At 38.8% G+C, this 18,129-nt stretch overlaps 1 protein-coding gene across 1 annotated transcript in view; it reads left to right on the forward strand.

Annotated features, from left to right (window-relative positions):
* The window catches only part of LOC132332073 (dynein axonemal heavy chain 5-like), a 154,739-nt gene that overhangs the window by 81,170 nt on the left and 55,440 nt on the right, over positions 1-18,129 (forward strand). The window contains exons 51-59 of the mRNA XM_059856007.1: positions 1,241-1,447; positions 2,701-3,030; positions 4,951-5,157; positions 5,246-5,485; positions 6,120-6,274; positions 7,967-8,631; positions 9,788-10,068; positions 10,433-10,648; positions 13,207-13,374. Coding sequence (XP_059711990.1) covers positions 1,241-1,447; positions 2,701-3,030; positions 4,951-5,157; positions 5,246-5,485; positions 6,120-6,274; positions 7,967-8,631; positions 9,788-10,068; positions 10,433-10,648; positions 13,207-13,374 — 2,469 coding nt within the window. The remainder of the gene's footprint in view (positions 1-1,240; positions 1,448-2,700; positions 3,031-4,950; positions 5,158-5,245; positions 5,486-6,119; positions 6,275-7,966; positions 8,632-9,787; positions 10,069-10,432; positions 10,649-13,206; positions 13,375-18,129) is intronic.

Raw genomic sequence — 18,129 nt, forward strand, 5'->3', positions numbered from 1 at the left:
TTTACCCTTCCTGACACAGGCTGAGTGTCTCCAGTGGGTTTGCTGGAGGTGGCTGGAACTGGCTGAGCACTGACCTGCACCAACCCCTCAGCTGTGATGAGTACACACCAAAGACAGGACTGTTGCATATCCACTGCCTGTGTGGGTTGTCATTTATGTGAGGTCTGAAAAACACTCTTTCTGAAGGGCACCTTTTCTTAAACTGCTATCACTGTATCAACAAAATTAACAACATTCATCAAAATATTTTGAGGGCTTCTAGCTGCATCTTCTTTTCTGTTGTCACACAGAGTTTATGTCTCACTGGAGTTCTTAGAGCACATCATCAGCAAGGATATAGGTTTATTTTTCTGAGGTACCAAAATGGGAATATTTCTAGTCAACCCTCTTATACAGATAAGAATTTAAATTGTATTCAACTTCATCATCATTGCAGAAGAATGAAATCTTTAAAAAGAAATTATGTTGGAAATTATGGAATTTTTAGTGCTGTTTCTAAGCTCCAGGACTTCTCCTGAGCAAAATATTTCCTATGCTCTCTCACTCTCACTCTCACTCTCACTCTCACTCTCACTCTCACTCTCACTCTCTTTCTCTCTCTCTCTCTCTATATATATATATATGCCTTGGTGTGACTCTAGGGTTACACATTTTTATTATAAAACCTCACTAAATATGAAAACTGGTGTTTCTTTGGGGCATCCTCAGCAGCTGTGGGAATTGTACATATTCATACAATTCAAGGATTATTTTCTTCATTAAGAGAAGAAAGCTATCAGTAAGTGTGATGTATCTGGGTTTAATTTTACACGGCTTTTGTTTTAGGAGTTTTGGTTTTGTAGTGTACACATGAAAATGGATTTGGTTTTTCTCTTGTTCGTCGCAGTCTGCTGTAATGGATCATCACTAACAGCTTAAATTTAGAAAAACCCTGACAACTGCAAATTCAAACTTTATTTGCATCTCGAGCTGGCATACAACTACTTGTTGTAATACTTAGTGAAGTCTATTAAGAGCTTATAAATTTTAATCCTTAAAAATTTTATGCAAAACATTAACTGACAATTTGTTTGAATTTCAAGTTGCAGATGGTGTATTTATCTTAAATAAACTGTGTTTCTAGGCTTTGAAGTTAATAGCAGGGCTGAGATTTCTGGGGGGCTGCTGAGCATCTGTGTCTCCTTTTGTCTTAGTTTACCTGGAGTTGCTGATGTGCTTTTAAAAGTGGTTTATCTTGCAGAATTACACAAGCAAGTATGACCCCGATGTTCACTTGACCAAATGCCTAAACTTTTCCTCTGCAACTCTGCCACATATGTTCCAAAGGAGCATAGAAAGTTACATAGGCAAAAGAATGGGTGCTACACATGGTCCTCCAGCAGGGAAGAAAATGACTGTCTTTATCGATGACATCAACATGCCTCTGATTAATGAATGGGGTGATCAGGTAAAAGGGAAATGTTAACATTTTGGAGTTGGTGGTCTTCCCATCATTGTTGCTGACGGGAATATTGATCTGTGGGTTGAAAAAATGGGATAGGTTAGAAAAAAGGTATTATAATATGGGTTAGAATAAATATGTTTACTAACACAAATTTCCCCGAGTCAGTTTTTGACATGACTAATAAGCTGTCAGTCCCAAAAGATCAAGGACAGTGTAAAGCTACTTGATGCAATCACTGTAGTATTTAAGCCTTTTGTTTTGGTTGCATACAAAGCTAGCAGGATTTCCAAAGAAGTCCTGAGAACTAGTCTGGGAAAGGAAGCATGCAAATCCAAGTAACGTTCAGACATTTTTCTTTGATCTGCTCTTAACTTTAAATTGCAGTTCCTATTATGTGAAATCTAAACTGGTGGTGAGTCTAAAGAACAAGACTTAAGAAGAAACTGGGGTTGTTGAGCCTTGAGTAAGGAAAGTTCAGAGGAGATCTTATTGCTTTTTGCAACTACCTGAAAGGAGGTTGTAGTGAGGTCAGTGTTGACAGAACAAGGGGAAATGGCTTCAAGTTGTACCAGGGGAGCTTTAGATGGGATTTTAAGGGAAAATTTCTTCACCAAAATTGATGTTGAGCCCTGGAATAGACAGCCTAGGGAAGTGGTGGAGTCACCATCCCTGGAGGAATTTAACTGAGGTGTAGATTGTCTCCTGGGGACACAGCTTAGTGGTGGATTTGGCAGTACCAGTTTAATAGTTAGACTCAATAATAAAAAGGTCCTTTCCAGGCTAAACAATTCTCTGATCACAGTTGACATTAAAGACTAGCAAGCTGTCTTGAGGTATTGATGAAAGAATACTTATAGACCTATACTCTGAAAATATTACTTAAATTAAAAAAAAAAAAAAAAATCAGCTGAGAAAAAGCAATTTCTCTGCTTCCAGTACAGCTCTGTACTCAGTGCCTCTGTGAAGTGGATGTGTGACTACATGTTGTGCTAATTTAATGGTTCTTTGTCACTGTCTAAGTGCCTGTGTCAATCTGAAGATATTGCCTGGATTGAAAATTGAAAGATCTGTCTTTTCTGAAGTTGAAATTATCCAAATTCAGTTGAATGTCTCACTTCATGTCCACAACTACTTAGCACATGCAGCTTACATGCAGTCAATGCACTGTATCTGAGTGCTTGGATGCCATATTACATGTTGATAACATAGAAACACTTAACTCCTCCATTCCCTTTTTTGTTTCTGGCTGTATTTAGATCACCAATGAGATTGTAAGGCAGCTGATAGAACAGAAAGGTTTCTACAGTTTGGAGAAGCCAGGGGAATTCACGAATGTGGTTGACATCCAGTTTGTAGCTGCTATGATTCACCCTGGGGGAGGTCGGAACGACATCCCACAGCGCCTGAAACGCCAGTTCACCATCTTCAACTGCACACTGCCTTCTACTTCCTCTATTGATAAGATATTTCAAACAATAGCTGAAGGCTATTTCTGTGAACAACGACATTTCCCCACAGAAGTATGTAAACTGGCTTCAGCATTAGTATCTACAAGTCGAAAGGTTTGGCAAATGACAAAAGCAAAGGTAAAATTACGTCTATTAAGCTTTGAAACATCTTTTTTACTGTACCTTTTCTACTGCTGTGTGTGTTTGTAGTTCATATTGTGAAGCTGTGACCTGTGGGTGTAGCTGCTGGCTGATGCCTCTGTTCTGAATTGGATGCTCTGAGCACCAAGTTACTGATGAAAATCCCAATGCAGTGTCTCTTGTAGCTGATATAAGCATCACATTATATACATATAACATAGTAGACATAGCTGATAGGAAGATTGAGAGATCTTCCAGCTGAGAAAATGTTGAGAACACAAGGAACCAGAAATTAAAAATTAGATAGGAATCTTCTGTAAAAGCTGTTTGGGATTGCGAGAAACTTTGAAGATCTGAATTTTAGGAAAGAAGTCAAATTTGGCAGAGAGGGAATCAGTTAGAAACAAATAAAATCTGATATTTAGTAATTCAAATATATTAACTTTTTCCATTTCAAACAGACTGTTAAAAATATTTGACTGCAATTTCTGGGCAAATTTTGCTTTGAGAGAGACAAAAATATTAGGTATAGAATGAAATTTGAAAAGAATGAAACTACAGCATAGAAATGTATGTCAAATTTGTTCTTCTTCTGAGAAAAGTGGGGGAGAGTGGTGGAAAGATAGGGATTTGTTAAATTACTGTGCAGAAAAGGTTGGTCAGGATTTCACAAACAACTCACTATACTTGGTTTACATAGAGACATAGAGGAACTTCTAGTGAAACTATTCACTCATCACTATTGGCCAATATATTCAACAGTACTGGTGCTTATTACTACTACTTAACTTCCTTTCTTAGAAAAAATGTAGCTTTTGCTAGGTTGTAAATATTTTCCCAAGTACTGTTTTCTCAAGTGTTTTCCCTTCCCTTCCCTTCCCTTCCCTTCCCTTCCCTTCCCTTCCCTTCCCTTCCCTTCCCTTCCCTTCCCTTCCCTTCCCTTCCCTTCCCTTCCCTTCCCTTCCCTTCCCTTCCCTTCCCTTCCCTTCCCTTCCCTTCCCTTCCCTTCCCTTCCCTTCCCTTCCCTTCCCTTCCCTTCCCTTCCCTTCCCTTCCCTTCCCTTCCCTTCCCTTCCCTTCCCTTCCCTTCCCTTCCCTTCCCTTCCCTTCCCTTCCCTTCCCTTCCCTTCCCTTCCCTTCCCTTCCCTTCCCTTCCCTTCCCTTCCCTTCCCTTCCCTTCCCTTCCCTTCCCTTCCCTTCCCTTCCCTTCCCTTCCCTTCCCTTCCCTTCCCTTCCCTTCCCTTCCCTTCCCTTCCCTTCCCTTCCCTTCCCTTCCCTTCCCTTCCCGAAACCTTCCCTTCCCTTCCCGAAACCTTCCCTTCCCGAAACCTTCCCTTCCCGAAACCTTCCCTTCCCGAAACCTTCCCTTCCCTTCCCGAAACCTTCCCTTCCCTTCCCTTCCCTTCCCGAAACCTTCCCTTCCCGAAACCTTCCCTTCCCGAAACCTTCCCTTCCCTTCCCTTCCCGAAACCTTCCCTTCCCGAAACCTTCCCGAAACCTTCCCGAAACCTTCCCTAACCTTCCCTTCCCTAACCTTTCCTCAGATGTTCTTGGAAAGGACAAAAGAGAAAAGCAGAAATTAACTGGAAGAAAGGGCAGGACCAACACCACAGGATAGGCAATATTGACATTTTTACTGTGGTCTTCAGTGCCATCACTGGTTACCCTTCAATGCATGTTCCTGGGACTCTAAACATTAAAAGAAACTCAGATGAAATCTAACTGAAATTAAAGAGATGGTTGTTGCTACTGTAGTTTCTTCATTTTACAGTTGCCTCTTAAATGCCAAGCAAGTATTTCTGCTTTAATGCAGGACCAAAGTTTGTGAAAATATCCACATTCACTTTCACATAATATTAAGTAGAAAATATTTTCATTTAGCAGTTATTTGAATATAGCTCATGACATTATTTTGTAGATGTTACCAACTCCAGCTAAATTTCATTACATCTTCAATTTACGAGACCTCAGTCGTGTTTGGCAAGGAATACTTACAGTTACTTCTGATGTCTGCCAGAGCATCAGTGTTTTGGTAGCCTTATTCCAGCATGAGTGCAGACGAGTTATTGCAGACAGGTTCGTCAGTCAAAGTGATAAAGACTGGTTTGAAGACATGATGAGGAAGGTAAGCAAATAGTATTTTTAGTATTTGCCACAGAAAGAGGCCAATGACATATTTCATTACTAAAGCAATCCTTAATGTATTGTTGTAGATTGTTTCTGAGGAACATGGTCAAGATATTGGGGATAAATGCACAGAATTATACTTTGTGGATTTCTTGCATGATGTCCCGGAGATTGCTGGAGATGAACCTGATGATGCAGAGTTGAAGGCTCCTAAAATTTATGAGCCTATCCCATCTTTGGATTACTTGGCCGAAAGATTACAGATGTTTATGCAACAGTACAATGAAACTGTCAGAGGATCAAAGATGGATTTAGTATTTTTCAAGGTATTAATGCTTGTAATTGTATTAAGACAGAAAGTACGTGGTCTTTTGCACTTAGTGATACATAGGTCTTGTAAGTTTCTATCACATTATTTTGGAGATGGCTCAGAACATCTAGGTTGTTTACACAGTGCACGCTGTGAATGTCGTCTTGCTTTTCTGAAAGTCATCTCCTTGTCAAAGGTCTTGATGCACAATGCTTTCTTCAACTTTAGTTTGGGTGGTTTGATAGAATAACTACAGCAGTTGAATAAGAAATGCCTATAGTGCACTTGTATTTTACTTTTGTCAGTCTATTTAGAGAGCTTGTAAATAGGTCAGCTAAAAGGCTCGAGGAGTCCTTTCTGCTTTTCCTTCTGTCCCCTAAGGGGCATGCCTTCAGCTCTGCTGATGACAAACTGCGCATATGACATTGCTTCATACAAGCTTGATACTAGGACATTTCTCTTGAGTTAGCCTGCTGCCCACTGAAGCCAGGGGAAAATCCCCTGTTGGTTTTGATGAGTACAGGAGTGAGTCTTAGGCTCCAGAGAAGCCATCTAGCTGTTGGGAAGCAGTTGCTTGGTGACATGCTTCTAGTTGATTATACAATGCATCATTTTGGCATCTCTTCATCCCCTTTTCTCTCAATACACAGGATGCAATCATCCATTTGATTAAAATATCACGGATTATTCGAACGCCACAAGGAAATGCATTGTTGGTGGGTGTGGGTGGATCTGGAAAGCAGAGTCTGACCAGACTAGCTGCATACATTGCTGGACACGAGAGCTTTCAGATTACTTTAACAAGGTAACACAATGCAGTGTACATGGACATTTGCTCCTTAATTTGCTGTAGAAATGAACTCCTCACAATCAGATTAAAGAAATGCAAACCTCTCAAACATTTTATCCCTCATTCTAAATGACATTTCCAGTCTTATATAGCCAAACTGTATTATGAAATTTTCTGTTAATTACTTAATATTTTGTAGTGCAAGAATTCTGTAATTTATAGAAATTTGAAGTGAAAGGGAGGAGCTACTGCCTTCCTTCTTTGTCTGTTTTGACATAGGGTTTACAGGGCTAAGCAATAAAGACCAGCAGAGTGTATTCTCCTTTGCAAACTATTTAAAATGCTGAGAAGTATTCTTTAGAGAGACATATTAGGTCTATGAATAATGTTATGAGGCTTCTGATGAAAGGAAAGATAAAGAAAGCCATATCACAATCTCTTCCTGTGTCCCAGAAGCAGAAGAAAGGAAAACTGAGAACAAAAAAGGAGGGAAAGAAAAACCCAAAGTGATAGAACAGAATCCCTGGATTTCCAAGATTAATAAGACAAATATTAATAATGGCAATGAATATGGAGGGAGGAAGAATGAAATTAGCAGTGAAGAGTAGATGCTGGGTCATGTTTTGTCTCTAAATATCATTTCCCATAACTGGTGTTAGCTTATTGAACCAGATACACTGCTATTCTGACTCAGTAGAGAAATTCTTACGTTCCTATCAGAATACCACAAATCACTGTAATAACTGCAGCTGACACATACAAACTGATACAAAAAGCTGGACTGTTTCTCAAGCTCTGAAGTGCTTGCTTTACAGGTATTTATAGAGCAGAAATAAGATGGAGCTGAAAGAGAATTGGGACACTTCCTGTGTGGCATATTTAATATGTGAAGAATGGGTCATGTGTGTATTGCACAAATTACTTATGACTTTGAAGACATTCTTGGAAATAAGAGACTGGTTACAAAGAAAAGAGGTTTCTAATTTCAGCTTTATTTGGCTTGGGACAAAATCTGCCATTTTATTAACATTACTTTATGTCATTTTATGCTGCACGATTTGAAATGTGTAGTTGAATTTGTGTTGACTTATCTGAATCTTACTGTGTGCACCAGCTATACGTAACAACAGAAGGAGTGATTGTCTCCATTTGCAGAAGAGCTGATCAGCCCAAGTGATAATGTTCAAACATAATTTCTGGTGCTTGATTTTTGTTAAACCATATAATGCAATAAACCCCTCAGTTTCATTCTCTTCTGTCTCCTAATGATTTCCTTTAACCTGCTCTCAATATCTTCAGAAGATAATCCAGCTGTATTTACATAATGGTTACAGGTATCAGAACCTACTTGACAACTTAATCCAGCTGTATTAACCTATTTCTAATAAAGAATTTACGTCTGCAAGCCATGGGGATACAAAACAGCATCATAATTGCCTTAGATATAGTATTGCTCTCAGCTTACTTTTCCCCAGCACATTATTTTGTTGACTTCACCTCATTTCATATAATTTATACTACTGATCATTCACTTTGGGAAAATGTTTATGAAAAAGAAACTTAAAAAATGTAACCAGGACTTATGATATTAAGTTCTTATCTAGATTTTTTTTTTCTTGCCTCAAGGAAGCTGATCCAGATGATACATATCTCCTAAGGTGATCTGTAATTCTTGTTCACTCTTTCCTTAACCCTTTTCTATTCCAGAACATATGCCACCAACAACCTTTTGGATGATCTGAAAATGTTGTACCGCGCTGCCGGTCAAGAAGGAAAGGGTGTTGTCTTTATATTCACCGACAATGAAGTCAGAGATGAATCTTTTCTTGAGTACATGAACAATGTTTTGGCTTCAGGTGAAGTCTCAAATCTTTTTGCACGGGATGAAATAGGTGAAATCACACAAGACCTGATTCCAGCAATGAAGAAGGAGTACCCAAGGCTTAATCCCACTGGTGAAAATCTTTATAATTACTTTCTTGCTCGAGTTCGGAATAACCTGCATGTGGTTCTTTGTTTTTCTCCTGTTGGGGAAAAATTCAGAACTCGTGCGCTCAAATTTCCAGGTCTGATTTCAGGCTGTACCATAGACTGGTTCCAGCATTGGCCTAAAGATGCTCTTGTAGCAGTTGCACAGCATTTTTTATCTTCTTACCATATTGAGTGTACAGATGAAGTGAAACAGAGTGTTGTTAACACCATGGGAACAATTCAAGATATTGTAGCTGAAAAATGTGTTGAATACTTTGAACGATATAGGAGACGGACTTTTGTCACACCAAAATCTTACCTGTCCTTCATTGAAGGTTACAAAACTATTTACAAAGAGAAGTTTGCCAGTCTTGGAAGTTTGTCTGAACGCATGAGAACAGGTACTGTAAAAGCTTCTTGATTTTTGTCTCTTTCATTGTTTTTAAAAGGGTGAAAAGAATCTGAATAGAAGGATATAAAAGCATGGATTTAGATTGTGAGCTTACATTCATTTGGAAGCAGACTCAAATATTTTCAGCTGTATTGTGTGTGATTACAAAATGTGCAGAGGTTTTGTTTCCATGAATTTTATGAATGTGCAGATTAAAGGGGAGTTTTGGAAATAGTATTAGTTAGCACTTAAAATACCTGAAACTCCTCCTTCGACATGTATGTATTCCAAGGAACTAATGAGATCCTAGTTTTCACATGTAAGCATGCCATGAGTAAATCAGAGAAAAGGTAATTAAGTGCTCATATTCAGTCCCTCTGAAGAATTTTTTAAAGAAACAGGTATGTGCAAAAGGTACAGTTTTAAAAACATTGCTCTGTACATGGTCATACATGGTAAACAATTAAAGAGTCTCCTAAATTGAATGCTATTTGGAACTGAATGTGAACTTAAATTGCCCTCTGTACACACAAGTCCAAAGGTAAAGGGTAGCTGGCTGTCTGGAAGAACAAACGTGGGGGTTTTAGAGCTAGAAAGATATATATAATGCATTTACATTTAGAGACATGCATTTATATATAAGGATGTTTATACTTAAGAAATTTTCTCATAATTTGTTCAAATGATTGGAGCATTGTATTGCTCAAGAATCTTTAGGTTTTTTAACCCTCATCTCATTTGGATCTTCATGTAATGTTGAATCTAGAAGCTCAGCCCACTCTCCTGTGTCTTTGCTTTTATTGCCAGGTTCCTCCTCTTGGTTTTGTACAGAGTACAGCCTAGTACTTTTCATGTTCTCACAGATTTTAGAGATTTCACACACCATTCTTAAGACTGTCATTTACCTGCTAATGTTTTTGAGCATGTGTGTTTAATATTTAGTCTCCTTCTCATGTATAAGAACATAAGTAAGTGATGAAGTGACAGATTCTGAACGCTTTTATGCACTAAAATAAATAATCCCCTGCTGAATTTTGGTGCTCAATCAATGGGATTACTCACTGGTGTTTCTAAATAGGAATCTGAGCAATTTATTTTAAATATCCACATTGCTTCACTGAGGTTACTTTCTCCATAGTTGCTAAAATGGAATTTGTCCACCACAGGTCTTGCAAAATTGATGGAAGCTGAGGTTTCTGTAAATCAGCTCTCCAAGGAGTTGGTTATGAAGGAGAAAGATTTGGCTATAGCTTCAAAAAAAGCTGATGAAGTTTTATTGGAAGTAACTATGAAAGCCCATGCTGCAGAAAAAGTTAAAATGCAGGTGCAAACAGTAAAAGACAAGGCTCAGGCTATTGTGGATGACATTGCCATTGATAAAGCAGCAGCAGAAGAGAAGCTTGAAGCTGCAAGACCTGCACTGGAAGAAGCCAAGGCAGCCCTGCAGGTCAGAAGCAAATATATTCTGAGCATGCATGCAGTTAATGATTATTATGTGCAAAAATATGACTTATGCTTCTAACTTGGGAGGATACAGGGGATTGAAAGGATGGCACTAACTTGTAAATCCTTGTAGAAAAACCCCTGAGAATTGAAGAAGGGAAGAGGTAAGATGGGCAGTATTCTACTGTCAGGTAGTAAAGCAGTCATAGAGTGGGACTACCTTTAAGGACTTTCTGCAGTAGTGCTTCTGAGGGACCTGCATAACTGCAGCAGTTGCATTACCTGTACAGTCCTCCCAAAAGAACATCATTCTTTGCAAGCAAGTGACTGCTTAGATAAATGGACTATTTTCTTCTCTAATTTTTCAGACAATAAAACCTTCTGACATTGCAACTGTTCGCAAACTGGGTAAACCTCCTCACCTGATAATGCGGATCATGGACTGCGTACTGCTTTTATTCCAGAGGAAGGTAGACTCAGTGACACTAGATCATGAACACCCAGGTGTGAAGCCATCATGGACTGAGGCTCAGAAGCTAATGAATAATTCAGGATTTCTTAGCATGTTGCTTACTTTTCAGAAGGTAAGTAATTAATAGGGGCACTACTGCTCCAATAACCATGTTCAGACAGTCTTCTACCAGCAAAGGAAGTTTGAAACAGTTTTGTCTATCTATAGTTGCAGGTACTTTGTGACTATTCTTTTTCATTTTCATGGTTTATTATCTCAGTAATTTTTCTCCTGGGCCATGCAGTGGCTTCTAGCAGACAGAAGTATCCCAAGCACTAGATCAAATCTTGAGAAGCTGAGTGTTATCTTATTCATGCAGTTCCTGCCTCTGAGTAGGAATTTGCCTTAAAAGGGTCCACTCTTGGCTTTTTAATGGCTCACCTTCTCCAGTGCTACCAGGCCTGTTTGCCTGTAAGGCACTTGACAATTCTCTCTCAAATTTGCTGAGGAGCTAGCAGGAAATAAGAAAAAAAATAGCAGGAAAGGTAATGAGATGATTAGGGAACTTTTGGGGTTCTTTCACAAGAAAAATAGCAAAATGAAGAATAATCTTATTATCAACTGTATGAAAAATAAAAGTGAACAGGTTTTATTTCTATCAGGACAGAAAATTTTGCAAGGTTCACTGAACTGTGAGACAAAGGAAGATTCTCTATAGGGAAGAGAAGAAAGATGTCACAGGTAGATGGACCAGAAAAAGACCTAGGGTAGAACATGAAATGGCAGAATCATAGCCCAACTTTAAAATCCAGGAGACCAAGCAGATTTCAGCAAAACCTGGCTTTCCTGCAATGTTGAAGAACATACTTTCATTTGTACACTAATGTTTTAATCTACTTAGCTGTGCATTTTGCGGATGCCTTTTCTAAGCTGCTGGAGTGTTTTTGTTGTGAAGATCGTTCTCACTATCCCCAGGAGCCATTTCTCCCAGAGAGCCATATTGTGGAAACTTGCACTGTCTCTGTAGACAGTTTTTTCCTGAGGCTGTCAGTCTGGTCACTTTTCCAAGTGCTATCTCCACTAAACAGAAAGAGGAAATTAGTTTTAAGATAGCAAGGACTAATTATGCCCTCCTTACTCAAGTTTCTGTCTAATGAGACTTCCAGAGTTTTGGCACTTATTAATAGTGCGTGTACTCCTGCTGGTAGTTGGCAGCACATTTAACTCAGAGGAGTCAGAACAACTTCTGTGGGACTGAGTTCTTGCAGGAAGTGATACTGGTGAACGTGGACTAGAATATTGGACTACTTCCATCCCTGATGAGGTCCTCTGTATGCTGTCTATTTCTCATTTTGAGTATATATGACAAGAAAGCTCGTTGTGTCTCAGTAGACCGCACAGCTTAATTGTTTGTGAGACTTTTGTTCTTTCCTAATATTTTTTAGGCAATGAAAATTAGTGGATGAAGAAGTTCATTGAGTTCAAAATTAATTACTTAAAAGAAAAAGCTTGACATTTTCCAAGCTTTTGAGCAGAGATTTAGGCCACTGCTGATTGATCTTTGCTTCACCTTTGCCAGCTTTTTAGCTCATTATTTTGAGTAGGAGAATAAAAAAGTCAAAATTTTTATCCATCACTATTTTATATTTTAGCAAACAATCACAGTGAAAACAACACCATGGCTGATCTTGGGAGTAATATAGTGAATGTCTTTTTTATTAGAGTAGCTAAGGATCAGGTAAGTACAAGGCAGTCCTTTCTGCTGTGCAGAAAAACAAGAAAAGGATAAATTGCTTGACAGTATGAATGGTGAATGATTTCTAGATGCATTAAAAGAAAGGCATTAATACATTGCCAAAAAAAAGGGAAGATTCTTAACATGTCTATTGTTAAGCAGTCATTTTTAGCCTGTATAAGCTCTTCTACTTTCTACCTTGCTCTAGGAGATGAATTCCATTTTCTTCTGACACTTACATAATTATAGATTAACCACCATCATCAAAGATCTGGCTTTTCATATTCTCAGCAGATTGTGGAAGGGGGAAAAAAACCCTGGGATTAGAATAACAGCTGAAAAAATTTATTTTGCTGTTAAGGAAAAGTCTTCACTTCAGTGAAGTGAAGACAGTGCTTTGTAGTTTCACCCTTTTTCTTCTGAAACCTGCATGTTTGGTTCCTTTAGCTGTGCTCACACCAGTGCCTGTCTGATGCCGTGGTGAGATTGTTTATGGAACTAGACTAGAAAAAAATTAATCAGTAGTTTTCTGACTTATATTTCTGCCATAACAGCTTCCAGACTAGATCACTGAGTGTTGGTGAGGGTATTAAAGATGTGACAAAGACATCTGGTTGAGGGGTAAAGAGAAGAAGGTGCAGCGTTGTAGCAACTATAACTTAGAACAGCTCCATTGTCATGGAGCTATGAGCACTAGGAACATCTGTAAAGCTTATTTGTCAAATAGGGATATTAAATGCCAACTCAAGTCAATCTGTTTCAATAGGAGTTATTTTCACAGGTACAGAAAAACTGCTAATCTGTCCTTTATAAGAGTGAAAGGCAACAGTGTTGCTTTGTTGATTTATTCTGTAAGAAGTGATACCCTATGGTTTTAAAAATAAAAAATATTTCTGTGAAGCAGACCTTATTCAAAAACCCATTTTAAAAAATAATTTTTCCTTTTCATTGACTAGGACTCAATTACAGAAGAAACTGTGGAGCTTTTAGAGCCTTATTTGGAAATGGAGGATTATAATCTTGAGACTGCTAAAAAAGTGTGTGGAAATGTAGCAGGTCTTTGCTCATGGACACAAGCAATGGCTTACTTCTATGGTATTAATAAAGAAGTTCTTCCTCTTAAGGTATTTCATATTGATAATTTTATTTTTTTGAGAGATTACTATAGTCAAGTGGAAAAAAATGTCATGTTATTTTGTCTAAAAAAGAGATTCTTGTTTCTTCACACCCAGTTAAGTCAAGCACACAGAGGTGTAATATGTCCTGGCAACTTTTTCCCCTTACACACAACTACCCTGTGGTACAGCTTTAAGTTGTGTGAACACAGTAAGCATTCAGTTGGTTCTTTATAGAGCCTGTCTAGCTGTGCATGGGAGGTAGTGATACCTTCTCTGCCCTCAGAGTGAGTGCCAGGCACTATGGCTCCAACAAAACTCCTCAGTCCTACTGGCCCGGGAAGGAACCTACTCATTGTGGTCATGATAGAATCTGGGAGAGGAGAGGAGAGGAGAGGAGAGGAGAGGAGAGGAGAGGAGAGGAGAGGAGAGGAGAGGAGAGGAGAGGAGAGGAGAGGAGAGGAGAGGAGAGGAGAGGAGAGGAGAGGAGAGGAGAGGAGAGGAGAGGAGAGGAGAGGAGAGGAGAGGAGAGGAGAGGAGAGGAGAGGAGAGGAGAGGAGAGGAGAGGAGAGGAGAGGAGAGGAGAGGAGAGGAGAGGAGAGGAGAGGAGAGGAGAGGAGAGGAGAGGAGAGGAGAGGAGAGGAGAGGAGAGGAGAGACGAGACCGGTCTTGGAGTCTTGGCACAGAAACATTCTTTAAGGAATTTAACTGGAATTCATCTCCCTAAAAATATTTTGGAGTTTCAAACTGCTACGTGCAAGTGTACATGTGTAATAAAGTAGCTGTGAGGTATAGAATTCTGTTGAAACATTGAACTGAAGTAGAAAGGGATCAGCCACTGTTGTGTGAATTCCTGCAGATAGCTTTATCGTCTTGGAAATGTTCCATTTATGAGCACATTGAAAATAAGGGTCTTTGCATATTTAAATAGTGATTTATAGTCATTGCTCCTGCAGTGAGTTTTATGGCTCTTTTCTGAAGAAATGCATCCAATCCGTTATGCTTCCACTGCACTCGTGTTTGGTTTCTTATTGAATAAGCCACTGTATCAATGGTACAGTCAAAACTCAGCATAATCTTTTAGTATACCTAGACAGATCTGATTCAAATATGTTAAAAGCATATTCTTTTTTATTCAACTAACTCAAGAGAATGCTGTATTTTCGTGATATATAACTAGCTATTTCCTTTTCAAATAATGGGATGTTCACTAATGAAAACAGAATTTGAAATGTTACTATTGGGAGCTATAAAAGGGAGCAAGACCTTGGGGAAATAGTGGCTTTATATGCAAATGCAACCCTGAAAGCTGAAAACATGCTCTTGTAGTTTTTATTTGAATATACATGATTTAGGATTACATATAAATTTAGCTTTGTGTTCATTTTGTCACACTGTAGCTGATAAAAGATGAAACATACATATCTTGGCAAAGTGGTGCCTATTGTCAAGTTCAGCAACAGTCAAAAGTATTTTAAAATCTGAAGATGACAGAGGAAGGGAGGGAGGAAGGGTGTAAAGTATGCAGGAGATATTGCAGGAAGCAGTGTAGTGATGCTAAGAAAATAATTGAAAATAAATGTACTATTAAACTGCATAAAGTACTAACCCAGGCTAATCCATCCAGTGCTAAAAGCAGGTTTACTGAATAAATTAATCAAGCTGTGTTATTCTTACTGCTGTTCTAGGACATAAATCCCCTTCAACACCTGCAAAATAGATTCAATATATTTTTAAATTGCATCTTAAGTGAGACTCATTGCCTCATTTATCTTAACTATGACACTTAGCCTGTGAAAACTAATTAATAGCGACTTATGTTTTAGTGTGCACAATTATTTATTTATATATAGAAATATATAATTTATTGTGCAAAAATTATATATTATTAATGTATATATTTAGTGTGCAAAATTATAAATATGATAGATGATAGATGTTATATGATATATTTTTTAGTGTGCAAAAACTTATATTTTATAACTTATATACTTAGTGTGCAAAAATTACCTAATTCCTAGGAATGGATACTGGCTTACTTGAGATAAGTGACCTGCAGCCCAAGGGTCATTAGTTAGACTTTCCTGTAAACCTTCAGCAGGAGGATTGATACCTAGTAAACCAGCCTGCTGCATTAACCTGAGAATTTTGAAACACCATCTGCTCCTTTTCCATTATTTGAAGAATATAAGAGCAGAATGGAGAAGCCCTGACTTTTGCTGTGATATTGTTAGCCTCCAATTAAAATGCTGTGTATAGGAGAATAATTTCCCGTAGGGATGTCTGCAGTGACTTTAATTAAGTTCTCCTTAGGCTGTTATAGTGATCAAGGAAAGTCTGTTTACAGTTTATAAATTCTGTTTGATATTGAGGGTTCTCCCTGTCACACTCAGTTTTATGTATGAGACTTTATTGCCTTTTCTACTTTCATTTGTCTCCATGCTGAACTAAAATCCACAGCAAGCAATGAAAGGACATCTCTCACATGAAGAAGAGGTAATAGTCAAGGAGTGTTGAAATTTGATAGCTGTCCATTTAAATAAGCATGTCCTTGACAAGGTGATGCCCACTGGGCAGGAAAACAAGCATGCAAGTCTAAATCCAAGGCCCCCAATAACTGTAGAAGAAAAGAATATACTTTGGTATATACTTTGGGGGGGATGAAGGGAAGGATTAGGTAATTTAAAACAGAGTGAGGTCAAGACATGTAACTGAACAGAAAATATGGAAAGTCCTTCACTAGCTAGTACAGACAGTGAAAATCAAATAAGAGATGATTTCTGTTTCTTTCAAAGGTTATTTTGATCTCAAAGAAAGTGAGGCCAAGATTTTATTAATGTCACTCTTGCCTGGATCTGTTTGCATGTGTACATACAGGTATATATATATATATATATATATATATATATATATATGCAGGTATATATATATATTTTTAAATTTGTATTGGTGAGGTAAAAACACTGGTTCTGGAATGTCTGCAAAACTGTGTATGCCTTTGCCTTTTTTACAATCTTTGGTGGATACAAGTGTATCATAATGTTGAGTCTCTGGGAAGGCTGATCCAAAACCAGTGAAGCATCTATAGGAAAAATCTGCAGTAATCTGGGACAGAGGCAGTTTTGAGACAGCATGTCTATGAAGAGTCTTCAGTCAGATGCCATGTGCCCAAAACAGGACTGAAGCAAAAGGCAAAGATGAGCACTTATCTCATCCCCAGCAGGTCAGGAGCAGAGTGACAGAGTCCAAGAAGCCTTCTGGCCTAGTCCAGCAGCAGTAAGTGCTCAATGGACTATAAGAACAATGGACTTTGAAAACTAAAATTCCTTAACAAGAGAAGTGCTAGGAAAGCTCCAAATCATCCTTACCTATAGAGAACTCTATAGTTTTGGATGCTTTTTTGTTCCTAATGGGATTCTCCTGTTACATTTCCTCAATTTACTGAGCAGCAGTTGCTCTTCAGAGTGATTTGGGGTTGATCTGGGCATTCCATCCAATATCAGGAATAGCATTAAATGGTGTGAGGCTTCTTTCTGTTGGAGAAGTCATTTTTATTGAACTGCTTCCTTGGATCAGGGTCAGATATACCTGGTACTTTGCAAAACTGAGTTTGCAATGGATCAGCGACAAACTTAGTGTCTATGTCAATACTAATGAATTAAACAGTACCAGTGAATTTTTCTAGGCACTAAAAAGTGATCATTTACACTGGAAATTTTTTATAATGATCCCTAATGTGATTTGGTCTTTGCTAAACAGTATTTTTCAGTAGTCTCTGGGCACCTTTCAGGTTCTAGCCTGGTCCAAGAGCCATTCCCACAAGGCTGCCAACGGGTAGTCTTAGAGGATGAGAGAGTTTAATAGTGTTTTAGAGGGTGAGAGAGCTTAATGTGAGGTTTTTAAGGGTGGTCAGAAAAAGGTCCTGGGCATGTTTCCCTTAAGAGTACAGCTTTGACTGTAATTATGTTTATTTCTTCTGGTTTTGTGTGCAATGCAAAAATGATAAGAGGGGCAGGATCATCTCCCCAACTGCTACAAAGTCCTCTCTGAGGGCAGTTTGGAAGAAGGCAAAACAGCTGTTAAACTCTTTAGGCTGAGGCCCTTGTTGGCACAGGTGCTGTCTGTACCTGCCCCACACAGGCAGATGCAGAGGGCAGTAGCAGCACCGGCTGGAGCAGGAGCTGGGAGCATTGTCTGTCTGGCTTCCCAATGCCAAAGGCAAGGAAAGGCTGAAGCTGCTGCTCTCACACGAGCCCAGGCATGTTCCATGGCAGCAGCACTTCTCCAGGAGCACAGATCAGAGTGTGGACCTCGTGTCTTAAATCCTCATGATTCATCTGCATAAAATCCATTTATTCAGCCTTTCACAGTGCATCCAGCTGGAGCAAATTGTGTATCCTTGCTCTGCTGCGTGATGCAGAGGGATGAAATGAGGGGTGTGAAGCTTGTTCACAGGGCAATGCCACTAAAATTAGAAAGGCTACAGTGGTTCTTAGTGGTTGGGAAACATGTTTCCTTCCTGCCTAATATTGGCTGGAAATGTTTGTATGGAGCTGATTGCAGCTGTAATAGTCTTCTTGTGCAGAAGATTCTCTTTGGCAGCAAAACTTGCCTCCTGCTCTCATGGCAGAGCCCTATACAGGAGGCTGCCAGCCAACCTAACACTGATGTCAATACAAAAGCTGTGTTTGCACCCATGAAATTTTGAAAACTTGAGTTTGGGGAAAAAAAAAAAAAAAACAAGAAGAAAGCAAATAGTGATGA

This window comes from Haemorhous mexicanus, chromosome 1 (assembly GCF_027477595.1).
Source record: "Haemorhous mexicanus isolate bHaeMex1 chromosome 1, bHaeMex1.pri, whole genome shotgun sequence".
In the NCBI taxonomy this organism is placed as follows: Eukaryota; Metazoa; Chordata; class Aves; order Passeriformes; family Fringillidae; genus Haemorhous; species Haemorhous mexicanus.